Raw genomic sequence first — 26,598 nt, forward strand, 5'->3', positions numbered from 1 at the left:
AAATAGAAGAGAAAAAACTTACAAATAGAGGAAACTTGAGAGACATTTCAACCAAATGTGACGTGAACTTTTGAACCATGACCTAAATAAAGTAAATGTCAGATTACATTCAGGAGACCATCGGAAAAGGGTGCCCCCACTGGATATTCAATGAGATTAAAGAACTGCGGACAATTTTTTTTAATTGTGCTTATGTTTTTACTCTTAAAGGGACATATTAAAATGATTACAAACACAATGATACAATGTCTGGGATTTTCTTCAAAATAGTGCAATGAGGATCAACTATCCTTCAACAAACCTTTAAAAAATGAAGAAAAAAAACAATCCAAGTAGTTCCTACTGTGGTGCAATGGGATCGGCAGAGTCTCTACAGCACCAGGGCACAGGTTCAATCCCCTGGCCTGGTACACTGGGTTAAAGGAGCTGGCTCATCATAGTTTGCAACTCTGGCTGGGATCTGATCCCTTGCCTGGGAACTCCGTAAGCCCTGGAGTAGCCAAAAATGAAAGAAAGAAAAAAAAAATGCAATAAGCCAGTGGAAGTGGCTGAGGGTATACTTGAAAAGCCATGAGTTGATTGTTGTTGAATCAAAGTTCCAAGTGCATAGAGCTTTCTTATACTACTTTCCATCATTTTGACTTTTGGAAACATTTGAAATTTTCCATAATAAGACAATTAAGAGAAACGATGATGTGGAGGAGTGTGAGGTACCAAGCACCGGGCCTAAGATAGAATCAAGGATGTTTCTGTACAAGGGCATATAGCCAATATTTTGTAATAACTGTAAATAGAAAGTAACCTTTCAAAATTGTATAAAAAATAAATGTAAAAATTGTTTTTGGAGTTCCCATTGGGGCTCAGCGGGAATGAACCCAACTAGTATCCATGAGGATTGGGGTTTGATCCCTGACCTTGTTCAATGGGTTAAGGATTCTGAGTTGCTGTAGCTGTGGTGTAGGCTGGCAGCTGCAGCTCGGATTCGACCCCTAAGCCAGGAACTTCCATATGCTGTGGGTAAGGCCCTCAAAAAAATTTTTTTTTTGTTTTTAAAAGGGAAAAGATAATGATACTTGCCTCACCCTACCCCACTCCCCCTGAAAACAAGAGTGTGGTCAGGTAAGTCCTGTCAGCTTTTCTTGTGGATGGCAGGGAAGGGGAACTGAAAAGACTGAGGGGCAACTTCTGTAAGTCTGAAGGCCCTAGGGTTTGAGCCAGTGACCACAGCTTTGGAGGGAGGTGGGGGTTAGGATGAGGGTGGTGACTAGCTGAGGCCTGTAGCTGATAGTGAAAAAATAAAAGCCAAGACTTGGGTGTGAGTCTAAGGGCTCAGCAGCTGCAGGCCTGTTTCTATTAGCCTGTGAGCGTCTCTGAGCAACAAACCTGTAAGTAATCGTGCGTCTTAATGGGTAGAAAAAGAGCTATTTCGCTTATTTAACGAACATGGATTACACACATGATGTCTGCTAGCTAAGGTGGACTCAGAAAAACAGCAAAGACAATCCCGGCCTTGAAGAAACTCAAGTAGTTGAAGACTAAAAACTGTATTTAGAAAGCAGTAGTGCTGGCACCTCATTATGCATAAGCATAACATACACAAGCAACGTGCAAATTAGGAGCACCCAAGTTTGCTTTTAGGAACTGGGGAAGGTTTCACAGAAGAAATAGCTTTGGAGTTAAACCTTGAAATTGAAGTTGGTGTTTGCCAGGACAAGAGCCAGGAGCAGGTTGATTTCAGAAAGTAGGAAATGATTGTGCCAGATGTAGCATGAAACTGCAAAGGCCTCTTCTGGAAACTACAAGTATTTGTTTTGCTACAGCAAATCATGGCTGTCCTTGGCCATTTCCTAGCCTGCCATGACCAGCATAACTGATCTCCCTATTCTAGGCCTGGGACAAGAAGAAGAAGGTCTCAAGCCCTGGGATCCTTTCAGCCTTTGGAAAACTAGTTTCCTAATGGGAAAGGGAGAGGAGATCCAATTTCAAGAAAAACTTATGGGTTGTGGGCTGCATTTTGGAGCAGCATCTTAAAACACTCAGTCCAAGAAAGGCTTAACAACAGAGGACTCATGAGAGCGTGTAAGGCCCAACAAAACGCCTGATGTGAGTGGTAGCAACCTACTTCCTGCGATTACAGGTCCTTGTACAAAAAAGGAAGATGAGTCAGTCAGAAATCAGTGTTCTAAACCTCTTTTCCTGCTAAGACTTCCTTTCCAGAGCAGTTTCATGTGCACTATCACCCGATTTTTATTTCCAAACAACAAATTTTCTTTTTATATTTAATGCTGTACCATTTAAGTGCTCATCTGAACAAGTAGTGCGATGCAATGACTTCAATACTAAAGATTATACATAAAATACTGAAATCGGTAACATAAAGTATCTGGAAAAGACGTGTAGCTTTGGAGTTTCTAAACTAATTTTCAAAGTTTTAGATAAGCAAGGCCTTCGCCATGTGCCTCGCACAGTAAATTCTTCATAAACATCCGTTCGGCGATTTTACACAACAGCGCTCCCACGCCTCCGGCCGGTTAGCAAAGAAGCTTCCCGTTTCTGCGGCGGTCACTTCCCCCGGCTTCGTTCAGCGTGCTACAAGTCCCGTTGCACAAACTCGGCCACTGGCCACGGGGTGACGCGGCTTGGCGCAAACTGTCGCGTCATTCGCTCACACCCGAGCCTTGGTCCGCAGGCTCCCCGGGTTCCGGGACCTCCAAGCGGCAGAAAGGTGGAGACGCTCTCAAGCACTGGAAGATCTCCGCCCGAGCGCACCTCACTGGGGTCTGCAGGGGGGGAGGAACTGGCCCAGGCCCCGCCCCCGCCCCTCCGCCGCTCCGCCAGGTGCGCGTGCGCCGCAGCCCCGCCCTCGCCGCGCCCCTCCCGTCCCTCCTCCAGGTGCGCGTGCGCCGCGGCCCCGCCTGCCGCCCGGACTCTCTTTTCCCGGGCTCGGCCGCCGGCGGCCGCTTCTCTGCTCTCCTCAGAGCCCTTGTACGCGCGCTCCCTCCGGCCCTCCGGGAGTCGCCCGGCGGCAGGGGCCATGGCGTGGCGGCGGCGGCGGCTCCAGGCCCGCGGCGCGTTGGCGCTGCTAGCGCTGGCCCTGTGCTCCCCCGGCGCCCGGGGCCGGGCACTCGAGTGGTTCTCGGCGGTGGTGAGCACCGAATACGTGGACCCGCAGACCAACCGGACCGTGCGGAGCGTCTCGGAAAGCGGCCGCTTCGGCGACAGCTCGCCTAAGGAGGGCGCGCACGGCCTGGTGGGCGTCCCGCGCGCGGAAGACCGCGACCCCGAGGGCTGCGAGCCCTACACGCGCTTCCTCGTGCCCGGCGTTCAAGGGGCCGCGCCTTGGGTCGCGCTGGTGGCGCGCGGGGGCTGCACCTTCAAGGACAAGGTCTTGGCAGCGGCTCGAAGAAACGCCTCGGCGGTGGTCCTGTACAACGAGGAGCACTACGGGAACTTCACTTCGCCCATGTCCCACGCGGGTGAGGTGCCGGGGCGCGGGGACGGAGTGGGTGTCTGCGCCGCGGTCCCGGCCGAAGGCCGGGTCCTCAGACCCTACCCCGAGGGGCAGCAGCAAGGAGGGCTAGAGGCGGGACAGCGATGGGCTCCCACTGTCGGGAACCACGGGGGAAGCTCTAGGTTTACTGGGTGTGACCCCCCCCCACACACCCCGGGTGCTCTTAGGAGGGAGACCAGCCTTCGAACAAGATTAAATCTTCTCCCTGGGTCCTTCAGGTCAAGAGAAGTGTCTTCTGCAGGGCAGTGGGAAGAACGGAAGAAATTAAAACCCACTGGAGGAGGATGGTGGTTCTCACGGATAGAAAGTCTCCTGGTTCCTAATCGTGGGTCCCTTGCCAGGCGGCCTCGCCCCGAGGCAGGTGGAGCAGGAGTAGGAGCATTCCAGGGTCTGGCTTTCTTCGCTTTCCTAAAACATGTCAATATGCTAAACCTGGAGTCAGAAAACCTGGCCTTAAGTTGGGGTACTGTTTTCTCACGTGCTAAATAGAAGGTTGCAGTGCTGGCTCTACTCCCAGTCCGATTCTTTGAGGCTTGAGTTTAGAGGAAAATTTTTAAGTTGCAATCATACTTTTTGCCAGGCGACCCTTCCCACATACACGATTCTCCAGGGCAGCAGGTCACATCTTCTAGAAGTCGTGAGAGTCTAGGAGGCATATTTTGCAAGGGTATCATTCTTAGAACTGAAATCCAAGTAATAATTTGATCATCAGTGAACATGGCAGTATTTCTGTGAGGCCTTGTGAGAGCAAGAGTCATTCTGAACTTAATGTGATTAAAATCTTTCTTTAAAGTTGCTGCTGCTGCAAGTCAGAGCCTTTTTTCTGTGCTTTTATTTTGTTCTGTTTTAGCCTCTTTAATGCAGTTTCAGAATCTGCCCGGTAAAGTGAGGACAGAAAAGTGACTTTAGATTTGGCTGATTTTAGCAGAATGATAGGAACATAAGTCCATTAGGAGGTGAGGAAGTGGGGACTCAAGGTGGTTGGCTGTAAGGGTTCAGGAGGGGTTTGAGAAATGGGCATAAACTGTAGGCCAGGGCGGGGTGGGGGAGCACAGCAGCAAGGCATGTTGAAATTGGATGGAGCAATCTGGTACGGATCTCTGATGGCCAGGAGGTCACCGAAAGAGTCTGGCCTTTGAGAAGGAAGGTGGCTGTGTCCTGGATACTTGGGGGTTGACCTCAGAAAGGAGAGGGGAAATTCCTCAGTTAACAACAGAGAGGAAGTGGGTTTGGAGAGGAAATGGGAACAGATGTCCTCATGGTGGCATTGAGTGAGGCACCACCTTTGGTGCAGTTATTCCAATTGTGCTTTGGACCCAAGTCATGTTACCTCAAGACTGCAGTGAAAAGTCCTGTCGGGTTTTACACAGCATCCCAGATACAGCCAGTAGACAGGGTTCCATCAAAGAAAGCAGGCAGGCAGCCTGTGAGGGTTCTCTAATGCTGGGTCCTTGCCAGCACGTCTGAGTTTACCTCTGTTTTTTGGCGGTGCCAGTGGCATGCAGAAGTTCCCAGGCCAGGAGTTTCCTTGTGGCTCAAGGGTAGCGAACCAGACTAGTATCCATGAGGATTTGGGTTTGATCCTTGGCCTCACTCAGTGGGTTAAGAGTCTAGTGTTTCTGTGAGCTGCTGTGTAGGTCACAGGTGCAGCTCTGATTCAGTCCCTAGCCTGAGAATTTCCATGTTGCAGGTGTGGCCCTAAAAAAGAAAAAAAAAAAGTTCCCAGGCCAGGGATTGAACCAGTGCCACAGCAGTGACAGTGCTGAGTCCTTAACTGTCAGGCCACCAGGGAACTCTCTGAATCTACTTCCTAATGTGGGCTCACCCCACCCACAGCAGTTCTTTTCCAGCCCACAGTTTTCTGTTAACTGCATTTTTCGATAATAACATTTACATCTTTCCAGCTAGGGAGTTCCCATGGTGGCACAGCAGAAATGAATCCAACTAGTATCTATGAGAATGTGGGTTTGGTCCCTGGCTTCGCTCGGTGGGTCAGGTATCCGGCAGTGCCGTGAGCTGTGGTATAGTTTGCAGATATGGCTCAGATCTGGCGTGGCTGTGGCTGTGGCATAGGCTGGCAGCTGCAGCTCCTGTTGGACCTCTAGCCTGGGTACTTTCATATGCCACGAGTGTGGCCCATAAAAAAAGCAAAAAAAAAAAAACCTTTTCAGGCTAATAGCATTTGTTCTAATCATGGTTCAGCAACATGCTTCCTTGTATTTTAACATCTAATTTTTTTTTTTAAGTGCGAAAGTTCCCAGTGCAGAGTCAGGTACTTTTAACCCCATTTTACAGATGAGAAAACTAATGCCCAAAGAATTTCAGTGACTGGCCTTTGGTACCATGGTGATCTATGACCAGATCATTCTCTGTTGTGGGGGCCTGTCCTGGCCTCTACCCATGAGTACCAGCACACCCGGGCAGCTGTGACAACCAAAAATGTCTCCAGATGTGGCCAAATATCCGGGAGGCAGAAAGAGTGATAATATCAGCCAATATTTTGAACCACTGACTTAAAGAGAGACTAATCTGGTAGCAGTGTCACCAGAGGGTTAAACAGAGGGAAAGCTGGGAACAGGGGACGCACCTGTGGTCCAAGCAGAAATGTAAGGGCCTATACCACAGTGGTAACTATTAGTGGGAAAGAATGACCCTGTCATTCTCAGAACTCTGCCCTCTGGGGACCAGGGTACAGATGTGTCATGGCTTTTTTTTTTTTTTTTTTTTTTTTTTTTTTGGCCGCCTCACACCATATGGAATTCTCAGACTAGAAATAAGAACGGAAGAGTTCCTGTCATGATTCAGTGGTTAACAAATCTGATTGGCATCCATGAGGACGCAGTTTGATCCCTGGCCTTGCTCAGTGAGTTAAGGATCCGGCATTGCCATGAACTGTGGTGTAGGTTGCAGATGCGGTTCGGATCCTGTGTGGCTGTGGCTGTGGCTATGCCCCGCAGCTGTAGCTCTGATATGACTCTTAGCCTGGGAACCTCTATATGCCTAGGGTGTGGCTCTAAAAAGCAAAAAAAAAAAAAAAGATTAGGAATGGAGTAAGCAGAATTAAGTCAGAAGAGGAACCAGCTTTGACTTGAATTTGAAGTGTCATGCCGAACCTTAACGACTGCTCAGACTTGGGTTTCTTGTGTTTTGTCAGAATGTGGCCAGAGCCAGCAGAAACCAGTGATCATCGGTTCTGTGTTGCTGTGTGACACTGGGACACTATGAAATAGGTCAAGGTGGCTGCTGGTAGACTCCAGTCATGATGGTCTCCTCCCAAGTCTCAGAATATCAACATTTTTTCTTAAACCTGTTGCTTGACGACTAGAATCCAGTATAAGACATTTGTGTTTAAATCGGTAATTTGGGGGGTTCTAAAATAAATCATGACTTAATTAGGACAGCTATAAGGATTGCTAGTCAAATGCCTAAAGCCAGTTCCTTTTTCTTTGGCAGATAGATAGATACAGAACAGCTACGCTGGGCCAAGTATGGCACCTGCTTGAGGGTAGAAATGCCTAAGACCACTGCAGACTTTGAGGAGTTCACAGCCAATAAACAGACCTTTTTAGGCATTATGGGAGCCATAAACAGACCTCCCTAGGCAATAACGGTTTGGACCATGAGAGCATTATATGCACAGGTGCTTAGAAAGCATCAAGGAAGGGCACCTGATACAGATCATGCAAACATGATAAGTTAGTTTGACCATGAATGTAAGAACTGAGATAAGTCAAATCATGGAGGCAGAAGCCGGGTGGGGGAGAGAATATGGAAGTTAAGTTATTGGAAAACAAGAAGCAACCATGGGTTTCTCTTGCTGGAACTTCAGAGTGTATTTCTTGTTTGCTGCATCAGTTTTCTAGAACAGAAATCTAATCCACTACTTTAAATATTTTAAGAGTTCCCATCTCCTTCAAGAGAGTGTTGAAGTCCACTTGAAATAGTTTCCTTGGGAGGAGACATGGTACCCTGGACTCGAATGTGACCCTCCAGAATTTTGAAGCTGTTGACCAAGATGGATTTTTTTGGTTGTTGTTTTCTTTTGAGAAGGCGATAAGGGGAACTGTTATTTGGCAAGTAGGTTTATGATCACGTGCTGTGTACAGGACCTTGCTCTGAGTGTAGGACAGAAACAGACTGCCTTCCAGGAGTGTTCCTGTTAGTGGTGGGGTCTCTGGGGACTTGGGGCCGTGGGGGGCAGCGGCGGCGGCAGGCAGGCAGGCGCTACACAGGATGCTCCTTTTTGGCCAAATGTGATTGGTAGCGATGTGAGGCCATGGGAAGAAAAACATTCAAGGGGCTCTTTGTTCCCCTGCCCCAAGACTGAGTGTGCCTTCTGTGAGGAAATTCGGCTGCTTGGTTTGGAAATCAGCTGTGACTTGCTCTCATGTGCCACCAGCCCCCTCCCCCCCCCCGCCCCCTTCCAGGACTGTCTGGGGAGGGTTACTCCGCTGCCCTGCACCAGTTATCCCCAAACAGGCCCCCCAAAAGCCAGTCACAGGATAGAAGTCTTCATTCTGAGTTTAATATAAAGTCGTTTCCAGAAGCCATCTTACTACTGTAATTAGAGTATAGCAAATGGTTTAGCCCTTAGCCCAGACTATATATATATATATATATATATTTTTTTTTTTTTTAATGATTTCTTGTAACTTAGCGAACTAAGAATTTCCTCGGTGAAAACTTTCTGATGCTGGAGATGTTTTCAGTTTAAGGTGTCCTTCTGATAATCGTGGAGTGTCTGCAGCCTCTCCCTTGAGGTTTCCAGTGTTCTCAGCACTGGAAATATTGAATATTGAAATATTCATTCAACAAGTATTTATGAAACACTAATGTGCTGGGTTCTTTGTGCTGCACAGGGGATAATGGGATAAATGGGATGCCTGGATGTATATTTAGTCACTAACCAAACCGGACCAGTCACCACCCCAGATAGGCTTTTGTGATGGTCTCGCAGCCTCAGAAAGCTCCCGTCTTTTGCTTGGTGACCTCTTCCTTGTCCATCTTCCTCTCACTTCCCAGCGAAAGAGTCCCCTCCCACCCCAAGGGAAATGACTGCAACCTTTCTGCAGCTTTTTTGTTATTCCACGTTCCTGCTAAATAAGTGACAGTCCAAAATAGAAAAGTTCTCGTCCCCATTTTACAGCTGAAGAAATATTCTCAGAGGACCAGTCCTTGGTTGTCAGGGAGATTTGAACCCAGCCCTTGTGGCCTGTCTGGCCACCCAGACACCACCCCCCCCCGCCCCCGCATCAAGGGGGCAGGGCAGAGGTACCCCTAGGAGCTGGGTCTCCAGGCCCTGAAACAAGAGGGGGAGTGAACAACTCTTTTAAGGTTCCTCTGCCCTTGTCTGTAAAATGATAACTCACCTTTTTCTGCCTCCAGTGAGATGTCCAAGTGCTTCAGAGTTGACTTTCCCCATCAACACCGAGAGATCATTGTATCAGTACCATGGCATAGAAACTGTCTTGTTTTCTGTTAAAAAAGGAGGAGCCAGATACCTGGGATTCACGAGACTGATCTTTCTACTTTAGTCGGTGCTTGAGATTTTCCAGCAAAGGAAATTTAATTTATAGGAAAGGCTCGCAGACTGATGAAGTGCCCCATAACCATAAGTGTTGAAGCTTTCATCCTTGTTGCTATGTTTGTCTCGAGGCCACTAGATGTTGATTCCCTGTAGGCAGGAAATGCCTTCTCCTTAGTGAGTCTCCCCAGGGATGGCAGACAGCCATGGTGCTCGCTAAGTGACACTTTTAGGGCTAGGTCATGGGATTGGCCTCCAGACAGGAGCCACTGGAGAAGGGTGCCCTTCTGGTGTTTCAGTAACTAAATCCCGACAGACAGCCGAGGGTCATGGCAGATTTGCTACAGATTAAATTTCTCTCTTGGGTAAAATAGTATTAGGGTGTGGTGTCAGTGTAGTGCCAGTGAACAGTCTTTAAATGTATTTTTTATTTTATTATTATTATTTTTTAAATGTATTTTTATTATTTTTTTGTCTTTTTAGGGCCACACCTGCAGCACGTGGAGGTTCCCAGGCTTGGGGTTGAATGAGGTGCTGTAGCCGTCGTGTCTACACCACAGCCACAGCAACGCCAGATCTAAGCCACCTCTGTGACCTACACCACAGCTCATGGCAACCCTGGATCCTTTAACCCACTGAGTGAGGCCAGGGATTGAACCTGCATCCTCACGGATACTAGTCAGATTCGTTTGCACTGAGCCACAATGGGAACTCCCCAAATGTATTTTTTAAAATTAAATTTTGAGTAGGTAATAAGTACACTTGGTAGAGAATTTTAATTCTGTCCCACTCCCCCTGCCCCCCAGGCAGTCAGGGTCCCCAGTCTCTGCGGTGGTCTTCAGGGTAGTCTGTATTGATACGACCATGGGGACCTCTTGTCCACAGTTTTATACACTGCTTTCTTTCTCTTGTTTTCAGTACTGTCAGCATTAACAGAACCGCTGCCTTCATCTGTGTACACATACTATAATTTATATATTTTCTTACTGGTGGACTTTTAAATTGTGATCCCTAAAACTTAGGGAAAATGTTGCCAATGAACCTCTTTAACAGTTCCTCCTGTGTGCATACACAAGTCTATCTGGGATTAAGTTCTCAGATGTGGAATTGCTGGGTCAAGGAGACACGTGCATTTAAAAACCTGTTAATAGCCATTGCCCTCCATACCGGATTGTAATCATTCACTACCCCAGCAAGAGTGCAGATTTGTGCTCTTTAATCCTGCCAGTATGGTGCGTCAGACTTTTTGATGTTTGCCAGTCTTTTAGGTTTAATGTTTTCATTTGTAACATATCTTTTCATATGTTTAAAATCCATTTGTTGGAGTTCCCATTGTGTCTCAGTGGGTTAAGAACCTGACACCGTGTCCGTGAGGTTGCAGATTTGATCCCTGGCCATGCTCAGTGGGTTAAGGATCCAGCATTGCCGTGAGCTGTGGTGTAGGTCACAGGTGGAGCTTGGATCTCAAGTTGCCATGGCTGTGGCGAAGGTCTTAATTGCAGCTCTGATTCGATCCCTAGCTTGGGAACTTCCATATGCCGCAGGTGTGGCCCTAAAAAGAAAAAAAAAAATCCATTTGTTGAGGGGTGACCATAATGTGTACAGGATTTCTATTTCGAGGGTGATGAAGGTGTTAGGGATTAGATAGTGGTAGTGGTACCTTTAGGAGTATACTGAAAACCATCAAATCATACACATTTAAAGGGTGAATTTTATGTTGTGAATTACATCTCACTGAAGCTGCCGGCTTTTGGGTTTTTTTTTTTTTTTAAATCCCTTTTGTATTTTATTTTCTGCAAAGTGACCTCATTTCCTTGATTTTTCTGTTGCTCTCTTTCTTAGAGGAAATGAGTTTTTTGTTTTTGTTAGGTTACATGTATTTTCCCCCTGTGGACCATATACTCTTTTGATCAGGAATCTTTGATTTTTGCTTTCTTTTAGCCAGGGCAGAAAATTTTTGTCTTTATATAGTTGGTTAGTTGGTTAAATCTTTTTCTTTAGTGTATTTTTTCAGTAACCTCTGAGGCGATTTTTCACACTTGGAAAAGTTTTTTAATAGCATTTTTTAATTCCTTTGTTTCTTCTGGCTCTTTTGTATTTTCTTTTTTTTATATATTTAAATCTTTGATTTGGTGGGAATTTATTTGGGCATAAGTTGAGAGGAAGGGATGCAGCTTTTTTTATCCTTGGGTGAAAATTGCAGTCACACTGGTTTTTAAAAAAATTATCCATTTTACCCCATTGATTTGAACTTCCACTTGTATCATTTACTGAATTTTTTCATGTATTTGCGTCTGGTTTCTGGACTTCTCTCCCATCCTGGTTATCATCATGTGCTACTTGAATTCCTTTGACATAAAGGCTTGTCCTGGTTTTACTCTTTACAAAGTTTTCCTGATCTTTTTTTTTCTTTTTACAGCCGCACCTTCGGCATATGGAGGTTCCCAGGCTAGGGGTCAAATCGGAGCTGCAGCTGCCGGCCTACGCCACAGCCACAGCAATGCTAGATCCTTAACCCACTGAGCAAGGCCAGGGATTGATCCTGCATCCTCATAGAGTCTATGTCAAGTTCTCAATCCAGTAAGCCACAGTGGGAACTTCTTCCTGATTATTCTTATTTTTCCCCCAAGTGAACTTTTTTAAGGTTTTTTAAATCCTACTAATAATTTAAGAAATAAATTTCTAGATGAGTCATCTAAAATTGCTATGTTATCCTATTTTATTTCTCTCTTACTTTTGTCTTATGTCTTCTCAGGCCCTTGGGGCAACGTGAAATAATAGTGATCATAGTAGAAATCCTCCGACTGCCTCCCAGAGTTAATGAGATGCTTTCAGCGTACCTGTTTTTTTTTTTTTTTTTTTTTTTTTTTGTCTTTTTGCCATTTCTTGGGCCGCTCCCTCGGCATATGGAGGTTCCCAGGCTAGGGGTCGAATCGGAGCTGTAGCCACCAGCCTAGGCCAGAGCCACAACAATGCGGGATCCAAGCCGCATCTGCGACCTACACCACAGCTCACGGCAATGCCGGATCGTCAACCCACTGAGCAAGGGCAGGGACCGAACCCGCAACCTCATGGTTCCTAGTCGGATTCGTTAACCACTGCGCCACGACGGGACCTCCCTCAGCGTACCTGTTAACATTTCAACACAAGTGAAATTGGTCTGCGTGGTTCTTCTGTTGGTATTTTGTTACCATTTTTGGTTTATTATCTTGGAAATAATTTTAAAGATCTCCTTTTTATTTTTTTTTAATCTGCTGTGAATACTTTATTTTTGTCTTTTTTTAGGGCCACACCCATGGCATATGAAGGTTCCCAAGCTATGGGGTCGAATCGGGGCTACAGCTGCTGGCCTACACCACAGCCACAGCAATGAGGGATCTGAGCCGTGTCTTCGACCTACACCACAGTTCAGGGGGGCAACGCCCAATCCTTAACCCACTGAGCAAGCCAGGAATTGAACCTGTGTCCTCATGAATACTAGTCAGGTTCATTAACCACTGAGCCACAACGGAAACTTGTGCTGTGAACACTTTAAATGTCATTCATGTTACCTGCTCTGTTGAAAGATTTGGAGGTAGAATTCACCCGTGAAACAGAACCGGGAGTCAGGGGTTAGGTGGGGGCTCTTGCTTTCTAGGGGGTAGTTCTTTATGATTTATCCTACTCATGGAAGCAGTCTCCTCTCTGGAAACAGATCCTCCTTGAACAGGATCCATTTCATCACAGTTTTCAGTTGTATATGCAGGAAGCTCAACTGTCTCTGTATCTTATTTTGTCTTCCTGTTGATTTCTTTGTTCTTTCCTCCAGGAACTGGAGATACAGTGGTCATTATGGTTAGCTACCCAAAAGGAAGAGAAATTTTGGAGCTGGTGCAAAAAGACATTCCAGTCAAAATGACCATAGGGGTTGGCACCCGCCACGTCCAGGAGTTCCTCAGTGGTCAGTCAGTGGTGTTTGTGGCCATCGCCTTCATCACCATGATGATCATCTCCTTAGCCTGGCTAATCTTTTACTATATCCAGCGCTTCCTGTATACGGGCTCTCAGTTTGGAAGTCAGGTAATCATGGATAACTCTTTCTATATTTGGTTTTAATTTTTTTTTTGTCTATAGTTGCTTTTCAACGATAGTTCCTAAATATTTCCCCTGCATGTTGCTAGAAGGTATTGGGCAGTATTCTTAATTTCATTATCACTCAGTATCTAAGTGTTGGCGTTCCCTGCTGGCGCAGCAGGTTAAGTATCTGGCATTGCCATTGCAGTGCCTGGAGTCACTGCTGTGGCACGGGTTCAGTCCCAGGCCCAGGAACTTCTACGTGCCATGGGCGTGGCCCCCCAAAAAAAGAAAAAAAGAAGAGAAACTTTAGGTATTCATAGGCGGGGGTGGGGTGGGGTGGTGACATAAGTTTTAAATTAGAATGAATTAAACTTTCTGTCCTAGGGGAAATGAGTTACCTTTAAACCCAGGTCACGTTCTGTCCCTGCAGAGTCCTCTGACCTTTCCAGACGTAAAGGGATGACAAAAGGCTGTGGGGTAGAGGAACTGGGGTCTACCAGGCCTCCCCTCTTTATTCCGGAGCTGCAGTCAGAGCTGTTGAAGAACCAGAGGCGTCCCCAGGTGGCCTCTGGACCCCACACTCACCTTGTTGCCTTGAGAATTGCCCTCGGGGCTCTCTGAGCAAAGGATGGTCATTTCTGGGTCAGCGTCCCTCTCTGACCACGCAGCCCCTTCCTTTTAGGGTCATTAACAGCTGTGAATGTGTCACTCCCCATCCTCAACTGACTACTATTTAAACATAAGTTTGGTTTCTTCTTCAGACATGGAATCGAAAATAAGTAGGAGTTCCCATTGTGGTTCAGCAGGTTAAGAACCCACAATAGTTTCTGAGAAGATGTAGTTTCTCTCCCTGGCCTCGCTCAGTGGGTTAAGGATCTGGTGTTGCTGCAAGCAGTGGTGTAGGTAGCAAGTGCAGCTCAGATTTAATGTTGCTGTGGCTGTGGTGTAGGCTGGCAGCTGTAGCTCTGATTTGGTCCCTATCCTGGGAACCTCCATAAGCTGCAGGTGTGGCTGTAAAAAGAAAAGGAAAAAAGAAAAAGTATTCTTGGAGTTCCCTGATGGCCTAACAGTTAAGGATCTGGTGTTGTCACTGCTGTGACATGGGTTCCATCCCTGGCCCAGGAACTTCCACATGCCTTGGGTGCAGCCGATAAAAGGAAAAGTATTCTTTAACAAACAGCTCCGTGAGGCTGTTCTGAACATTTGGACTTTAATGGTAATTTTTTAACAGTTATTCTCATTGTAGTTATTTAACTTTGCTTTTTTATTTTTTCTGTCTTTTAGGGGCTGCACCCGTGGCATGTGGAGGTTCCCAGGCTAGGGGTTGAGTCGGAGCTATAGCCGGTGGCCTACATCACAGTCACAGTAATGTGGGATCCAAGCCATATCTGTGACCTACACCACAGCTCATGGCAACGCTGGGTCCTTAACCCACTGAGCAAGGCCAGGGATTGGACCTGCATCCTCATGGTTCCTAGTCGGATTCGTTAATCACTGAGCCATGACAAGAACTCCTGCTTTTTAAATGAAAATTTTTTCTGTAAGCTTGCTTATGTTATATGCATTTTTTAAAATAATAACTTAAAATTTTCAACAGTAATAATACTGATTTTTTTCCTACCTAAGAGCCACAGAAAAGAAACAAAGAAAGTTATTGGCCAGCTTCCTCTTCATACTGTAAAGCATGGAGAAAAGGTAATGTTTTCATGGTTTTTGTTTAGGCTAAAATACAAATGTGTTTATATGTGTAAACTCCTTGATCAACTGGAGTTCTGGCTAGTTAGTGTGATTTTTTTTTTTTCCTTTTTTTAAATTTTACTTAGTTAATATACAGCATTTATCAGTTTCAGGTGCACAGCGTAGCAAACTGGCCATATGTCCATTCTTTTTGCCCTTTGTGGTTTTTATAAACTGCTGAGTAGATTTCTTGAGCTGCCCAGTAGGGTTCCGTTCCTCATCACTTCTGTTCTGTGCAGTCATGTGTATGACTTCCCCTCCCCCATCCTTCCCCTCCCCCACAGTTTCCCCTGTGGTAACCATAAGATTGCCTTTGAAATCTGTCCATCTCTTTCTGTTGTATAAACAACCTCCTTTGCATCATTTTTTATTAGATTCTGCATACGAGTGATAGCATACATTTGTCTTTCTCTGACTGACTTCACTCAGTATGAGAATCTCTAGGTCCATCCATGTTGCTGCAAATGGCATTATTTCATTCTTTTTTATGGCTGAATAATATTCATTATTCATTGTGTGTATACACACACACACCTTCTTTATCCGTTTCTCTGTCAGTAGACGTTTAGGTTGTTTCCATGTCTCAGCTCCCCCTGCAATTTGGCCTTTTTTTTTTTTAAAGTATTTTTCACATATGTGTTTATTTTAAAGGAGAGTTATCAGAAACCCTCTTGTGTATGTGAAGAGCCTTCCAGACCTGTGCTGTCGGAGAGGGTACCACTAGCTACATACCCCTCTCTGAATTGAAGTGAATTCACTCAAAATTCAGTTCCTCAGTTACACTGGCTACGTTTCAGATGCTCAGGCAGCCACACTGGCCAATTGCTGCCAGATTGGACTGTGCAGACACGTCCACCCTGTACCTCTTGGTCGAATGCAGGCAACTGCACAGTCTCTACTGCAGACCGTAAGGCTTCAGTCCACCTCTGTTAAATCTCACACTCAGTCACTCAGTCAATTCTCTTAATTACCGGGGGGGGGGGGGGGGAAATACTGGGATTTATGGAGAGGGGGAGAAAAGATGTTTTTACAACTCTTTTTTAAAAAAAAAGAAACATTGTCACATGTCCAACTTGAGACTTAGGAGGCCAACACTGCACCAGAGTTGAGAAGCCTTTTTGGACTAGAACAGATGATAAATCTCAGAACCTCAGGATAGATTCCTTAAAAGGAGAATGTTGCTGCTGCAGGCAGTTATTCTTTTAATGCCCTGTTTTCCGTGCTGTGAAATGGTAACTGTGTTGACTCAGCCATGGGTCAGTTCAGTTGTTTGGATTTTTGTATGTTTTATCCACTGAGTTATCCAGGCTTCGTCTCCACCACCCCCTGATCACCCCCGCCCTGCCGCCCCATCATAAGTGCCCTTAGGCCCACGTCTCCTCTTTTGACCTTCTTAAAGGACTAGAGCAGAATAACACTTGTTACTTTTGTAGTGCTTTGATTTACAAACTTTGGAATCCGACATTAGTGGTTTATGTGGACTATTTAACACTGAGATACTCTTAGAGTTGTGCTGTTGGCGGCACTCCTTCCCAGGTGTCTTGCCATTGTAACAGCAGTGAACTTTCATAGTTGCAGCCTCCTGGTTTCTTTCCCTGTGGAGGTCTAGAACTGGAAATGTAGAAGAAATAGAAGTTTCCCTACTCCTGGGAAGATGAACTTCTGATTTGCAGATCACAAGGGTCCCTGGGGGAGAATCTTCAGCAGATGCCTGGGACAGACTGTGCCTTTGGCTGGCAGCTCTCTGACAAGCATAGAGTTTTATGTTCCTCTCGAAACATGTCTTCTCTCCTGCCAGAAAATCTGTCCTTAAATATGGGAAGACATAGATTCATATGTGTAATTTCCTGGAGTCCTGGAGAACATAATAAATTGATATTACCCTCTTCCTGTACAAAACATTTTTGAAAATGTGCTTCCACAGACTGTTTTTTGAAACTTGTCGGGAATTAGGCCCACAGCTGTAGCTCTGATTAGACCTCTAGCCCAGGAACTTCCATAATGCCGCAGGTTCAGCCCTATAAAAAAGTAAAAAAAAAGAGGATCCATAAATGGCCCATGAGGATATATAATGTGGATCTTCTGGCAATTTTACATTTTAAATTTGTACAGAAAAGTAATTGTTTTTTCCTAAGTCTACGTCTTGTCCAGTTCTGGAAACTGTGTTTGTTTTCTGATTTTTTTTTCTTGCGGACTCAATCACAGTAATGTATAAGCTTGCAAACCATTGGGAAATGAGAATGATTTTATCATTCTTCCATGGCACGTGGAAACAGGTGATAATGTTTACTTTAGTTGCAATGTAGAATTTTAAGTGCTCTTATAAAGTTAATTTTAATAAATCATTGATAGCAGTATCTACGTGTTTTTACTGCTTCCTTATTAACACGTGACCCATATGGCTAAATATATTTTTAAATAATTATGTTATAGGAGTTCCCATCATGGCTTAATGGAAATGAATCTGACTAGGAACAATGAGGTTGTAGGTTCAATTCCTGGCCTCCCACTCAGTGGGTTAAGGATCTGGTGTTACAATGAGCTGTGGTGTAGGTCTCAGGCACAGCTCAGATCCCGAGTTGCTGCGGCTGTGGTGTAGGCCGTCAGCTATAGCTCCGATTTGACCCCTAGCCTGGGAACCTCCATATGCTGCAGGTACAGCCCTAAAAAGCAAAAAATAAATAAATAAATAATAGTTACGTTATAGCTGTTTAGCTGTGTTCCATATAATTAACTTGCTAAAGTTGCAGGCACTGCTTGCTAGTTCCTGAATCCCTGCCCAGAGACAGTGTCTCATTGGCCTGTTTGGATCACATGACCAGACGAGTTATGCCCACTTTGGTTGATGGGTTGAGGCCAGCTGGATAGATGGGGAGTGGGGACGCTGACACCACTAAAAAGGTCTATGACCTACACATAGTTAGAAGTTGAAATTTTCTCAAAAGACAGCTTATTCTACAGCAATTTTTGTTTGTTTGTTTTTAGCCTCTGTTAATTTCATATGTGAAAAATGTGAAAAACGTAACATTTTAATTTGCAGTTCTTTTTTTTTGGGGGGGTGGTCTTTTTGCCTTTTCTAGGGCTGCTCCCTCGGCATATGGAGGTTCCCAGGCTAGGGGTCTAATCGGAGCTGTAGCCACCGGCCTACACCACAGCCACAGCAACGCCAGATCTGAGCTGCGTCTGCTACCTACACCACAGCTCACAGCAACTCCAGATCCTTAACCACTGAGCAAGGCCAGAGATCGAACCCACAACCTCATGGTTCCTAGTCGATTCGTTAACCACTGAGCCATGATGGGAACTCCTTAATTTGCAATTCTTTTATCACTACTGAGGTGGATATTTTCAGGTACCTAGTCATTTTCATTTTCTCTTTTGCAAGCTGTGACTCTGTTCTGCAGCAAATTCTCATGAAAGTGCTTTATTTGTTTTGTTTTTAATGATTCCAGAAAACAAGTATAAAATTAGATATTCATTCTCTTTATACGTTTTATATTTGAAAAATCATTTATTATAATAAAGCAGACCGTTGCATTAAAATATGATCACTTAAAAACAATGAAGACTAGTCTAGGATTTAAACACTATTCGTGTCTGATTAGGTAGATGATGAAATGTTTTCTTTTTCAGCCAAATTCTTTTTTAAAAAAACAAATCCCTTGATAGTGGTAAAAACAAATACCAAGTAGAAGTTATCTGTTTAATTTCAGGAGGTACCAATGTAGAATAGAATTCGTCATTGTTTTACCCAGGTTGTAATGATTTTCATTTTTGTTTCTATTGTTATAGTAAGCTTTACCAAGAATATACTATATACCCGTAAGGAGATAGTAAATTCTTTCTTCTTCTTTTTACAGGGAATTGATGTCGATGCTGAAAATTGTGCAGTGTGTATTGAAAATTTTAAAGTAAAGGATGTTATCAGAATTTTGCCATGCAAGTACGTTCTTTTACTTCCTGAGCTGTTAAAAATTAACTAGACAAGCTTGAGGATTCTCACCAAAGAGTTGACATACATGTGTTTCCTGATAAGAGGATCTTGCTGTCAAGTGATAGCCTGGGATCATCTCTCTTTTGAGAAAAGAAGCTGGCACTACCCACAGGTCTTCAAGACGCCTCCTGTATTGTTTTACTTAAAAATTGCTTTGCTTGGAGACTTTAGGTGACCATTAAGACCCATTAGGACTTTTCGTCTTAGAAGCACGGCTTCATCAGGATCCTGGGAAAACATGATCCATGTAGTGATGCAGAAGGTGTGCTGTGTGGGGAGAAAGAGTCAAGTGAGACAGGCGCAGGCCCAGGGAGAGGGCCAGGAGCAACTGTCAGACACCCCTCAGGCTTGGCATCTTAGGGCCCTACCGGCAGCATATGGAAGTTCCCAGGCTAGGGGTCGAATTGGAGCTGCAGCTATTGTCCAATACCACAGCCATACAGGATCCGAGCCGCGTCTTCAACCTATACCACAGCTCATGGCAACGCGGGATCCTTAACCCAGGGATCAAACCTATAACCTCATGGTTCCTAGTCTGATTCGTTTCTGCTGCGCCACGACGGGAACTCCAGAAATGTTTTAAAAATAACATTACCTCCTTAGGTATTTTTGTCTATTGTTTTCCACCGAGATGCCTTTTTTCTTAGATTAGGCTTTGCTACTATTTGCACCCCGGGTTTGGGTTCTTTGCGGGGTTGTATAAGTAAATAAATATTCCTCACTTATTTTTATTTTGGCCACAAGAAGTTATGTCTCCTTTTGAATAATAGGATACTTTGATAACTTTTTTAAGAAATTGCTTTGTTACCCGAAAGGTGTACAAAAATTATGTTTTAGGACTGATCAGTTTTCATTACACTTCCCACCTATTAGAAGCAGCTCACAAGTTAACCTACAGTTGTGTTTTGCCTTATGTTTGCAAAATGTATTTGTATATATACCAGTATTTTATAGCAAATTAAGTTCTCAGTAGTTCTGTAGAGGAAATGAAGGAATGAGGATCAGAATAACAAAATTAATTTTCCTGCATGAAGATAGCCAACTTAAATCTACAGGCGTTTCTGTGGGTTGGTGAGTTGAGGTCAGTGTTGGTTGATGGTGTCCTATAGAAAATTAGTAAAAGAGAAAAAAGTTTGTACTCTAGGCCAGTTTAGGTTTAGGGCAAGTCTTTCCCACTTGGGATGCCTCTCAATGAGGAGCCTCGGGCCCATTTCCTTTTAGCGGAAACCCGGGTACTCCTGACAGCTGAGCTGGGGCTTGCACTGGAGCCTTGTATGCACAATCCCTGGTCTTCTTGGTGGGGTGTCCCCTTCCGATTTTCTCCTGTGTTTGAAGTAAACACATTTCCCAGTAAAGCCAACTCGTTTCTTTTTTGTTTTTCAAAATGATTCCTGTGGGTCAGTCATTTTCAGTTTGCGGATGGAAGGGTCCCAGGCCGAGCTGGACCAGGCTGGGTTGTGTCCTGACATGCCGTTATCACTACCTGCACATCCAGACTTCTCTTGGAAGAGAAGGCCTTCCAACAACCACGACAGTAATGATAATGAAGAGTTACAGGGTGTTTATCATGCCCAGCACCCTAGTAATAAGCATGTGACAGCTTGGCTCCTCGGAAGAGCCTGCAGTGTAGTTCCAGAGGCCCAGGGAGCTTGTTCAGAGTCACGTTGCACAGGTGGTCTCTGGGCCTGACCTGTATGGCTCCCACCCTGTGACCCCCTTATCTGTGGTGCAGACAGAATACATAGGCTCATCACCCAGGAGGGGAAGTGAGGCTGTTGGGACGTATCTGAAAATGAAGAAAAATCAATACATATTTTCTTTCTTTTTTTTTTTTATTCTGAAAGTAGTAGATGTTCATTCTAGAAAAATGTAGATGACACAAAAAATACATAACAAGGTTTTTTTTTTTTCCAAACCTACAATCCGAAGATGATTTGTTAATATTTTGTTGTATTTCCATTGGAGTCATTGTATAGACTTCTATAAGGCACGATCAGTTGAGTTCGTTACTCTTAGTTTCTGTTGGGGCTAATTATGCCACAGTTCCCCCTAAAGGCTCACAGAGGCACATAGAAATACATCCTGTGTGATGTGAAAATGAGCCCTGCTCTATTTGTGGAGCGAAGGGAGAATTTCCCTCCAAGTGCCAGGTGGTGTTTAAATTGGAAATTAGAACAGCTAGGGACCCAGGGTAAGTGGGTAGACTGGATGTTGATCTGACAGCATTTGACGTGTAATGAGAAGATGAGTTGGTAGGATGTGTTGTTTCCTTTATAAGATATAAGCATTTATTTTAAAACATTAACACATACTTAATTTTTTTAGGCATATTTTTCATAGAATATGCATTGACCCATGGCTTTTGGATCACCGCACGTGTCCAATGTGTAAACTTGATGTCATCAAAGCCCTGGGATATTGGGTTTGTTGCATTTTTGTTTATATTCAACCTCTGCCCCAATTCTCCCCGAGTGCATCTGTTCTGTTCCCGACCAGAGGCAGGAGTGGACCAAATCCTCCCATCGTCCTGGTGGTTCCTGAAGACTTTCCTCTTTATTAAAAGTGAATTCTTAAGACATTCTTCAAAGTCATTGAACTAAATTTGGTTATAGAATAATATTAGAGGTCTCCCCAGAGTTTGTACGTCCTTGGAGCAATGTCTTTGGTAGAATGTGGGGGGCCAGGCAGTGTCCTGGAAACAAAAAGTATTAGAAAATGTCTCAGCTGGAAGCAGCTGCCTCCTTTTTCCGGCTCCAGGTGCATCTTTGACATAGGAGGAAGCAGATGCCCACACCCCTTGGCTCCAGCCCCCAGGTACCTGGGCCTCAGAGAAATGCATCCTGCACCTAATGTGCTCCGTTCCCTTGCGGTGCTGAGCCGCCAGGGCACCTTCTCAGGAGACAGGAGGGCAGGTGACTCCTCACCGTCCCTGTAGGTCATTCATTACCTTTCCAGCTCCAGCCTCTGTGTGCGTCAGTGCTGTGACTGTCCCTGTCTTACTGACTAGACACACGGCTTACAGACAAGCAGCCCCAGGTGACAGGGCTCAGTAATGGGAAATCAGCCTGCAGATGCAAGTTGACTTTCCTCCAGGGTCTAAGCACTCAGCAATCCAAAAGAGGGGATAGACCTCAAGAGGGAGAAAACAGCTTCTTCCAGATTATTGTTGGATTTTTTTTTAATTGTTTTTAGAGCCTTCATAGAAGCTATTACTGTCTCAGGGTATTCTTGATTAAATATAAATAGTTTTGATATAAAGTGCTTTGAAAGAGGTAATTGAAATATTAAATCTATTTTTTGTTTTAGTTTTTTTGTTGTTTGGTTGGTTTTTTTTGTTTTTTTTTTGGGGGGGGGGGGGTCTTTGTCTTTTTAGAGCTGTACCCACGGCACTTGGAGGTTTCCAGTCTAGGAGTCCAATCAGAGCTATAGCCCCCTGCCTACACCTCAGCCACAACAATGTGGGATCTGAGCCATGTTGATGACCCACACCACAGAGCAATGCTGGATCCTGAATCCACCAAGCGAGGCCAGGGCTCGAACCCGAGTCCTCATGGATACCTGTCAGGTTTATTAACCACTGAGCTGTGACGGGAACTCCCCTTTTAACTCCCCTTTTAGTTTTTTAAAAATTTATTTTATTGACATATAGTCGACTTATAGTGTTGTGTAGTTTCTGCTGTACAGCAAAGTGATTTCATCATACATGGATATATATATTCTTTTCCACTATGGTTTATTATAGCATATGGAATATAATCACTCAAATGTGTTTTTCTTATTGCTGAACATAGAGGTTTTTGGAGCATTTATGATAGAGCTGGAAAGTCCAGAGAGGTTTTGTATGATAATGATCTTGTGTGACTTGAAGCCGTAAGAGCCCCCAAGGCAACAGGCCCCCTTCAGAGTATTTTTCACCCTCTAGTTGGGCGTATCTTGAAAAGGGAGATGAGAGACCGCTCACTGCCTTAATAACCCGTGTGATTGTCTGTATTCTGAATAGTATCTTTTGAGCATGAGTTCCAGAGGCCTCACCGTCAGAATGAGGGGGCAGGAGCAGAAGGATGAGTCTTGCTCATCTACCTGCATGTCTAGATCATGTCTGCTCTACACATTTATTGCATTTATTGTGGTTTTTGATAATGTGGGGCTCTCCTCAGCATGGCAGGCCAGGCTTTCCTAGGAACCATGGCTCATCCCCTCGGCCCCTCACCTTCCTGGGACCTCATTTGAAACGGCAGAAGCCCGGGAGTGTGACAGGTGATTTCTTGGCAGTTTTCCCTCCTCTTTTCCTCCCAAGGATGCACTCTCTGAAGCTCCTTTTGGGTTGTCTTCTTCATTGGTCAGTAATTTTAAACCTGCTTTTCTTTCTTTCTTTTTTTTTTTTGTCTTTTGAGCACCGCACCCATGGCATATGGAGATTCCCAGGCTAGGGGTCTAATCGGAGCTGTTGCTGCCGGCCTATGCCAGAGCCACAGCAATGCCAGATCTGAGCGGCGTCTGCAATCTACACCACAGCTCACGGCAACGCCAGATCCTTAACCCACTGATCGAAGCCAGGGATCGAACCTGCAACCTCATGGTTCCTGGTCGAATTGTTTCCACTGCGCCGCGACGGGAACTCCCTGCTTTTCATTTCTAACCATCTGTGTAAAAGGCATTTCATGGATGTTAGCACTGCAGCTTTTTCATCCTCGATTTTCTTTTTTGGAAAATCTGTCTATGTGTATATTTCTTGTGTTAAAAATCAAGACTCTTTTATAGAAGGTTGAATTGCTGTCGGGATGTAAATTTCAGAAAGCTAGACTCCCTGTCCCCAGAAAGCTCACTTTCTTTTCAGAAGAAACCTATAGTAACTTGAAATCATACTTAAGAAATTAACTTGTCTTGCCTTTAGTTTTTATTTAATCCTTTGACAAATACACCGTTCTCTTTAGAGCCATTGGCGCCCTCTGCATCGGGCAGTATAGGAGTTAAGACCCTCTCCTGCAGTAGCCCTAGTTTTCTGTCTTAGAAAATGACTGAGCAGGGCCGGCAGGCCCTTCACAGACTTTACAGTGGCCCTTTGCTTTGCAGCTGTCACCACTTTGGTGTGTGTTTTGTCCCTGTTGTGTTTGCTCATCGGGCAGGCCATTTGCCAGAGGAGGGCTGCGTAAGGTGCTGAGTCTGACCTTGGCTCTGAGGAGACCGAGTCCGATAAGACGCCCCCTTTCCGCCTGGAGGCTCCTGGGGTTTCCCTTCCTGGACTGGAAGGGGGCGGGCAGGCACCCCACACTGCCGGCCAAGGGGGCCTGGCCTGTCTGAAGAGTGCGGGGCACAGAGGAAGGGGGGCTTTAGGGGGCATCTGAGCTGCATGTGTCACAGGTTAGGGTGTCACAGGCAGGTGACACGGCTCAGGGGATGCATGTGTGGGTTTGAGACTGGCAGGTGTTGAGACATGCCTGGACAGATGGGGCGGGCTGTTCAGGAGCTTGGACAGTGCACAGTCCAGCGGGACTTGCTGCTTGGCCAGGCGTCTGTCCTGGGGCTTGGTATCTGGAATTGGGAAGAAGGTTCTAGAACAGTATCTGGGAGTGGGGAGAAGGTTCTAGAATACAGGTGAAGCCAACAGTAGGACCAGGTGGCACAGCTGTATGGTGTCCTCAGTCTCAGCCAGGTTCACAGGACTCCCCTCCCCCCACCTCTAGTCAGTCAATTACCAGCTGTTTTGTCTTATCACAGCACAGCTTTGACTTTGGCATTAATCAAAAAAGGTTTGTGAATAGCCCCCCGAATTTGAGACTTTGTAGTGATGCTTATAGAGTCCGCTGCCTCACTCTCATCTTATTTTCCCCTTTAAAGCAGCCAGTGGGGAAGTGGAGACAGAGTAGCAGCTGCTAGACATCCTTTCTAGAAGGAAGGAGCAGAATCAGGTATCTAGAGGTGACCAAGTATAGCCTGCAGCCTTCTGCTGTTCAGAAGCCTGCTTGTCTCCTGGCACTGGCACCTGGCAGCAGCTAGGGCCATAATGTGAGCTCAGGGCTCCAGCTATAGTGGCCAGCAGATGGCCAGGCTGTCCAGGAAGGCCAGAAGGTGCATTTATGACAAAACTTCACTTTCTGTCACTAGTTTAAAAGATGGCATCGCTTATATCAAGAGGGAAAATAGTTGTTAAAGGAAAAAGCATTTAGGTCTTGAAAAGCTGCTTATTGCAAAGTAAACTCATTTTTCTAGTGAAGCCAAATAAAGAAGATATTGATATGCTTTCTGCCGTAGTCGTAAATCTCTGATATGAATTATGAGCGAGAGGGGCTGGATGAGCTTGATTGCATTACTGAGAAGAGGTGTTCCCTTTGCTCTGACTCTCAAGGGGGAGCTCGAAGATGGGCAGGAGGTGCCGGGCCCGGAACCTGCCCCCGGGGGCGTTTTGGCTGCAGACCTGAGTCTTTCATTACCGGATGGTGACAGAAGTGACAACTCGGTGTCATCCTCCACCAGCGACATTGTGCCACAGTGTGACGGCAGTTTCAAAGAGGACACAGGCGAAAACACAGCCTTACTGGGTAAGTCTCCTGCAGGGTCTAGAACGAAGTGTTGTTGTCAGTGGATGAAAGAAAGTGATGAAAAGAATTCCCTGGTGGCTCAGTGGGTTAAGGATCTGGGGTTGTCACTGCTGTGGCATGAGTTCAGTCCCTGGCCCAGGAACGTCCTGGCTGCAGCCTCGAGATGCTGAAAAACATAAAGGAAAAGTGAAAGCCATAATCCCACACCTGGAAATGCCATTTTAATTTTTTGATGTATTTTCAGGTTTGTTTTGTTTTGTTTTGTTTTCTGTATTTAAGGATGGGAAGAATATCATTTACCTGTTTTTTTTCTCCTAATGTGTGAAGCGCTTTCTGTAACAAATAGACAAGATTTTGTGATTAGTACTGCTGTGTGGTAGTACACTGGGGATTTACTACAGTTTCCTTTTTTTTTTTTTCTATGATATACAGTGCTTTTAATTTCAGAGGGAGCACTTCATGAAATATTATAGATAGTGCCAAGGAAAGAAAAGACTGCATTAAAGCAAAATATGCTACAGTAGTTGTAGATTTATGTACCAGCATCTCCATACATTATATTTATTCCAATGAAAAAATTAGTTGTGAATTACACAAATTTTGATTTCTGTAAGGTCTTTATTTCTTTATTACTCAATGAATTTATCACATCTGTAGTTGTATAATGATCATCACAATCAACTATAGTTTCCTTAAACCATACCCTGCCAATGGACTTGAATCATCAGTAACCCTTTGAAATCACTGTGTGTATATTTACCACCTATCTGTTTTCTGTCCTTCTGATAGGTAAAATGGAGTGAATTGCATTTTTTTGATTACTGATGCAATTACCTTTTCATAATGGTTGGTTATTTATATTTCTTCTGAGTTGCCCATTTCATCCTCCACTTGTTTTTCTACAGAGAAACTGAATTTTTCATGTTGATTCTAGGAGCTCTTTGGTCTTTGTCATATTTTATGTATTTCCCCCCAGCTTCTGTAACCTTTGACTTTTTTTTTTTCCAGGGGAAAAAAAAAAAAGTACCCGAGGCATGTGGAGGTTCCCAGGCTAGGGGTCCAATCAGAACCACAACCACTGGCCTACGCCACAGCCACACCAGATCTGAGCTCATGGCAATACCGGATCTTTAACCCACTAAGCGAAGTCCAGGGATCGAACCTGAATCCTCATGGGCACTAGTCAGATTTGCTTCCACTGAGCCATGATGGGAACTCCTACCTTTGACTTTTTGAT

The 26,598-nt window shown here is 44.9% G+C and overlaps 1 protein-coding gene across 2 annotated transcripts in view; it reads left to right on the forward strand.

Moving 5' to 3' along the window:
* RNF149 (ring finger protein 149) overlaps window positions 2,694-26,598 on the forward strand; it is a 34,923-nt gene continuing 11,018 nt past the window's right edge. For both annotated transcript variants that reach the window (XM_013995949.2, XM_005662360.3), the window contains exons 1-6: window positions 2,694-3,476; window positions 12,844-13,094; window positions 14,718-14,786; window positions 18,689-18,771; window positions 21,148-21,244; window positions 25,169-25,361. In XM_013995949.2, the coding sequence (XP_013851403.1) occupies window positions 3,035-3,476; window positions 12,844-13,094; window positions 14,718-14,786; window positions 18,689-18,771; window positions 21,148-21,244; window positions 25,169-25,361 (1,135 nt within the window). In that variant the 5' untranslated portion in view covers window positions 2,694-3,034. The remainder of the gene's footprint in view (window positions 3,477-12,843; window positions 13,095-14,717; window positions 14,787-18,688; window positions 18,772-21,147; window positions 21,245-25,168; window positions 25,362-26,598) is intronic.

Source organism: Sus scrofa, chromosome 3, assembly GCF_000003025.6.
Source record: "Sus scrofa isolate TJ Tabasco breed Duroc chromosome 3, Sscrofa11.1, whole genome shotgun sequence".
Lineage (NCBI taxonomy): Eukaryota > Metazoa > Chordata > Mammalia > Artiodactyla > Suidae > Sus > Sus scrofa.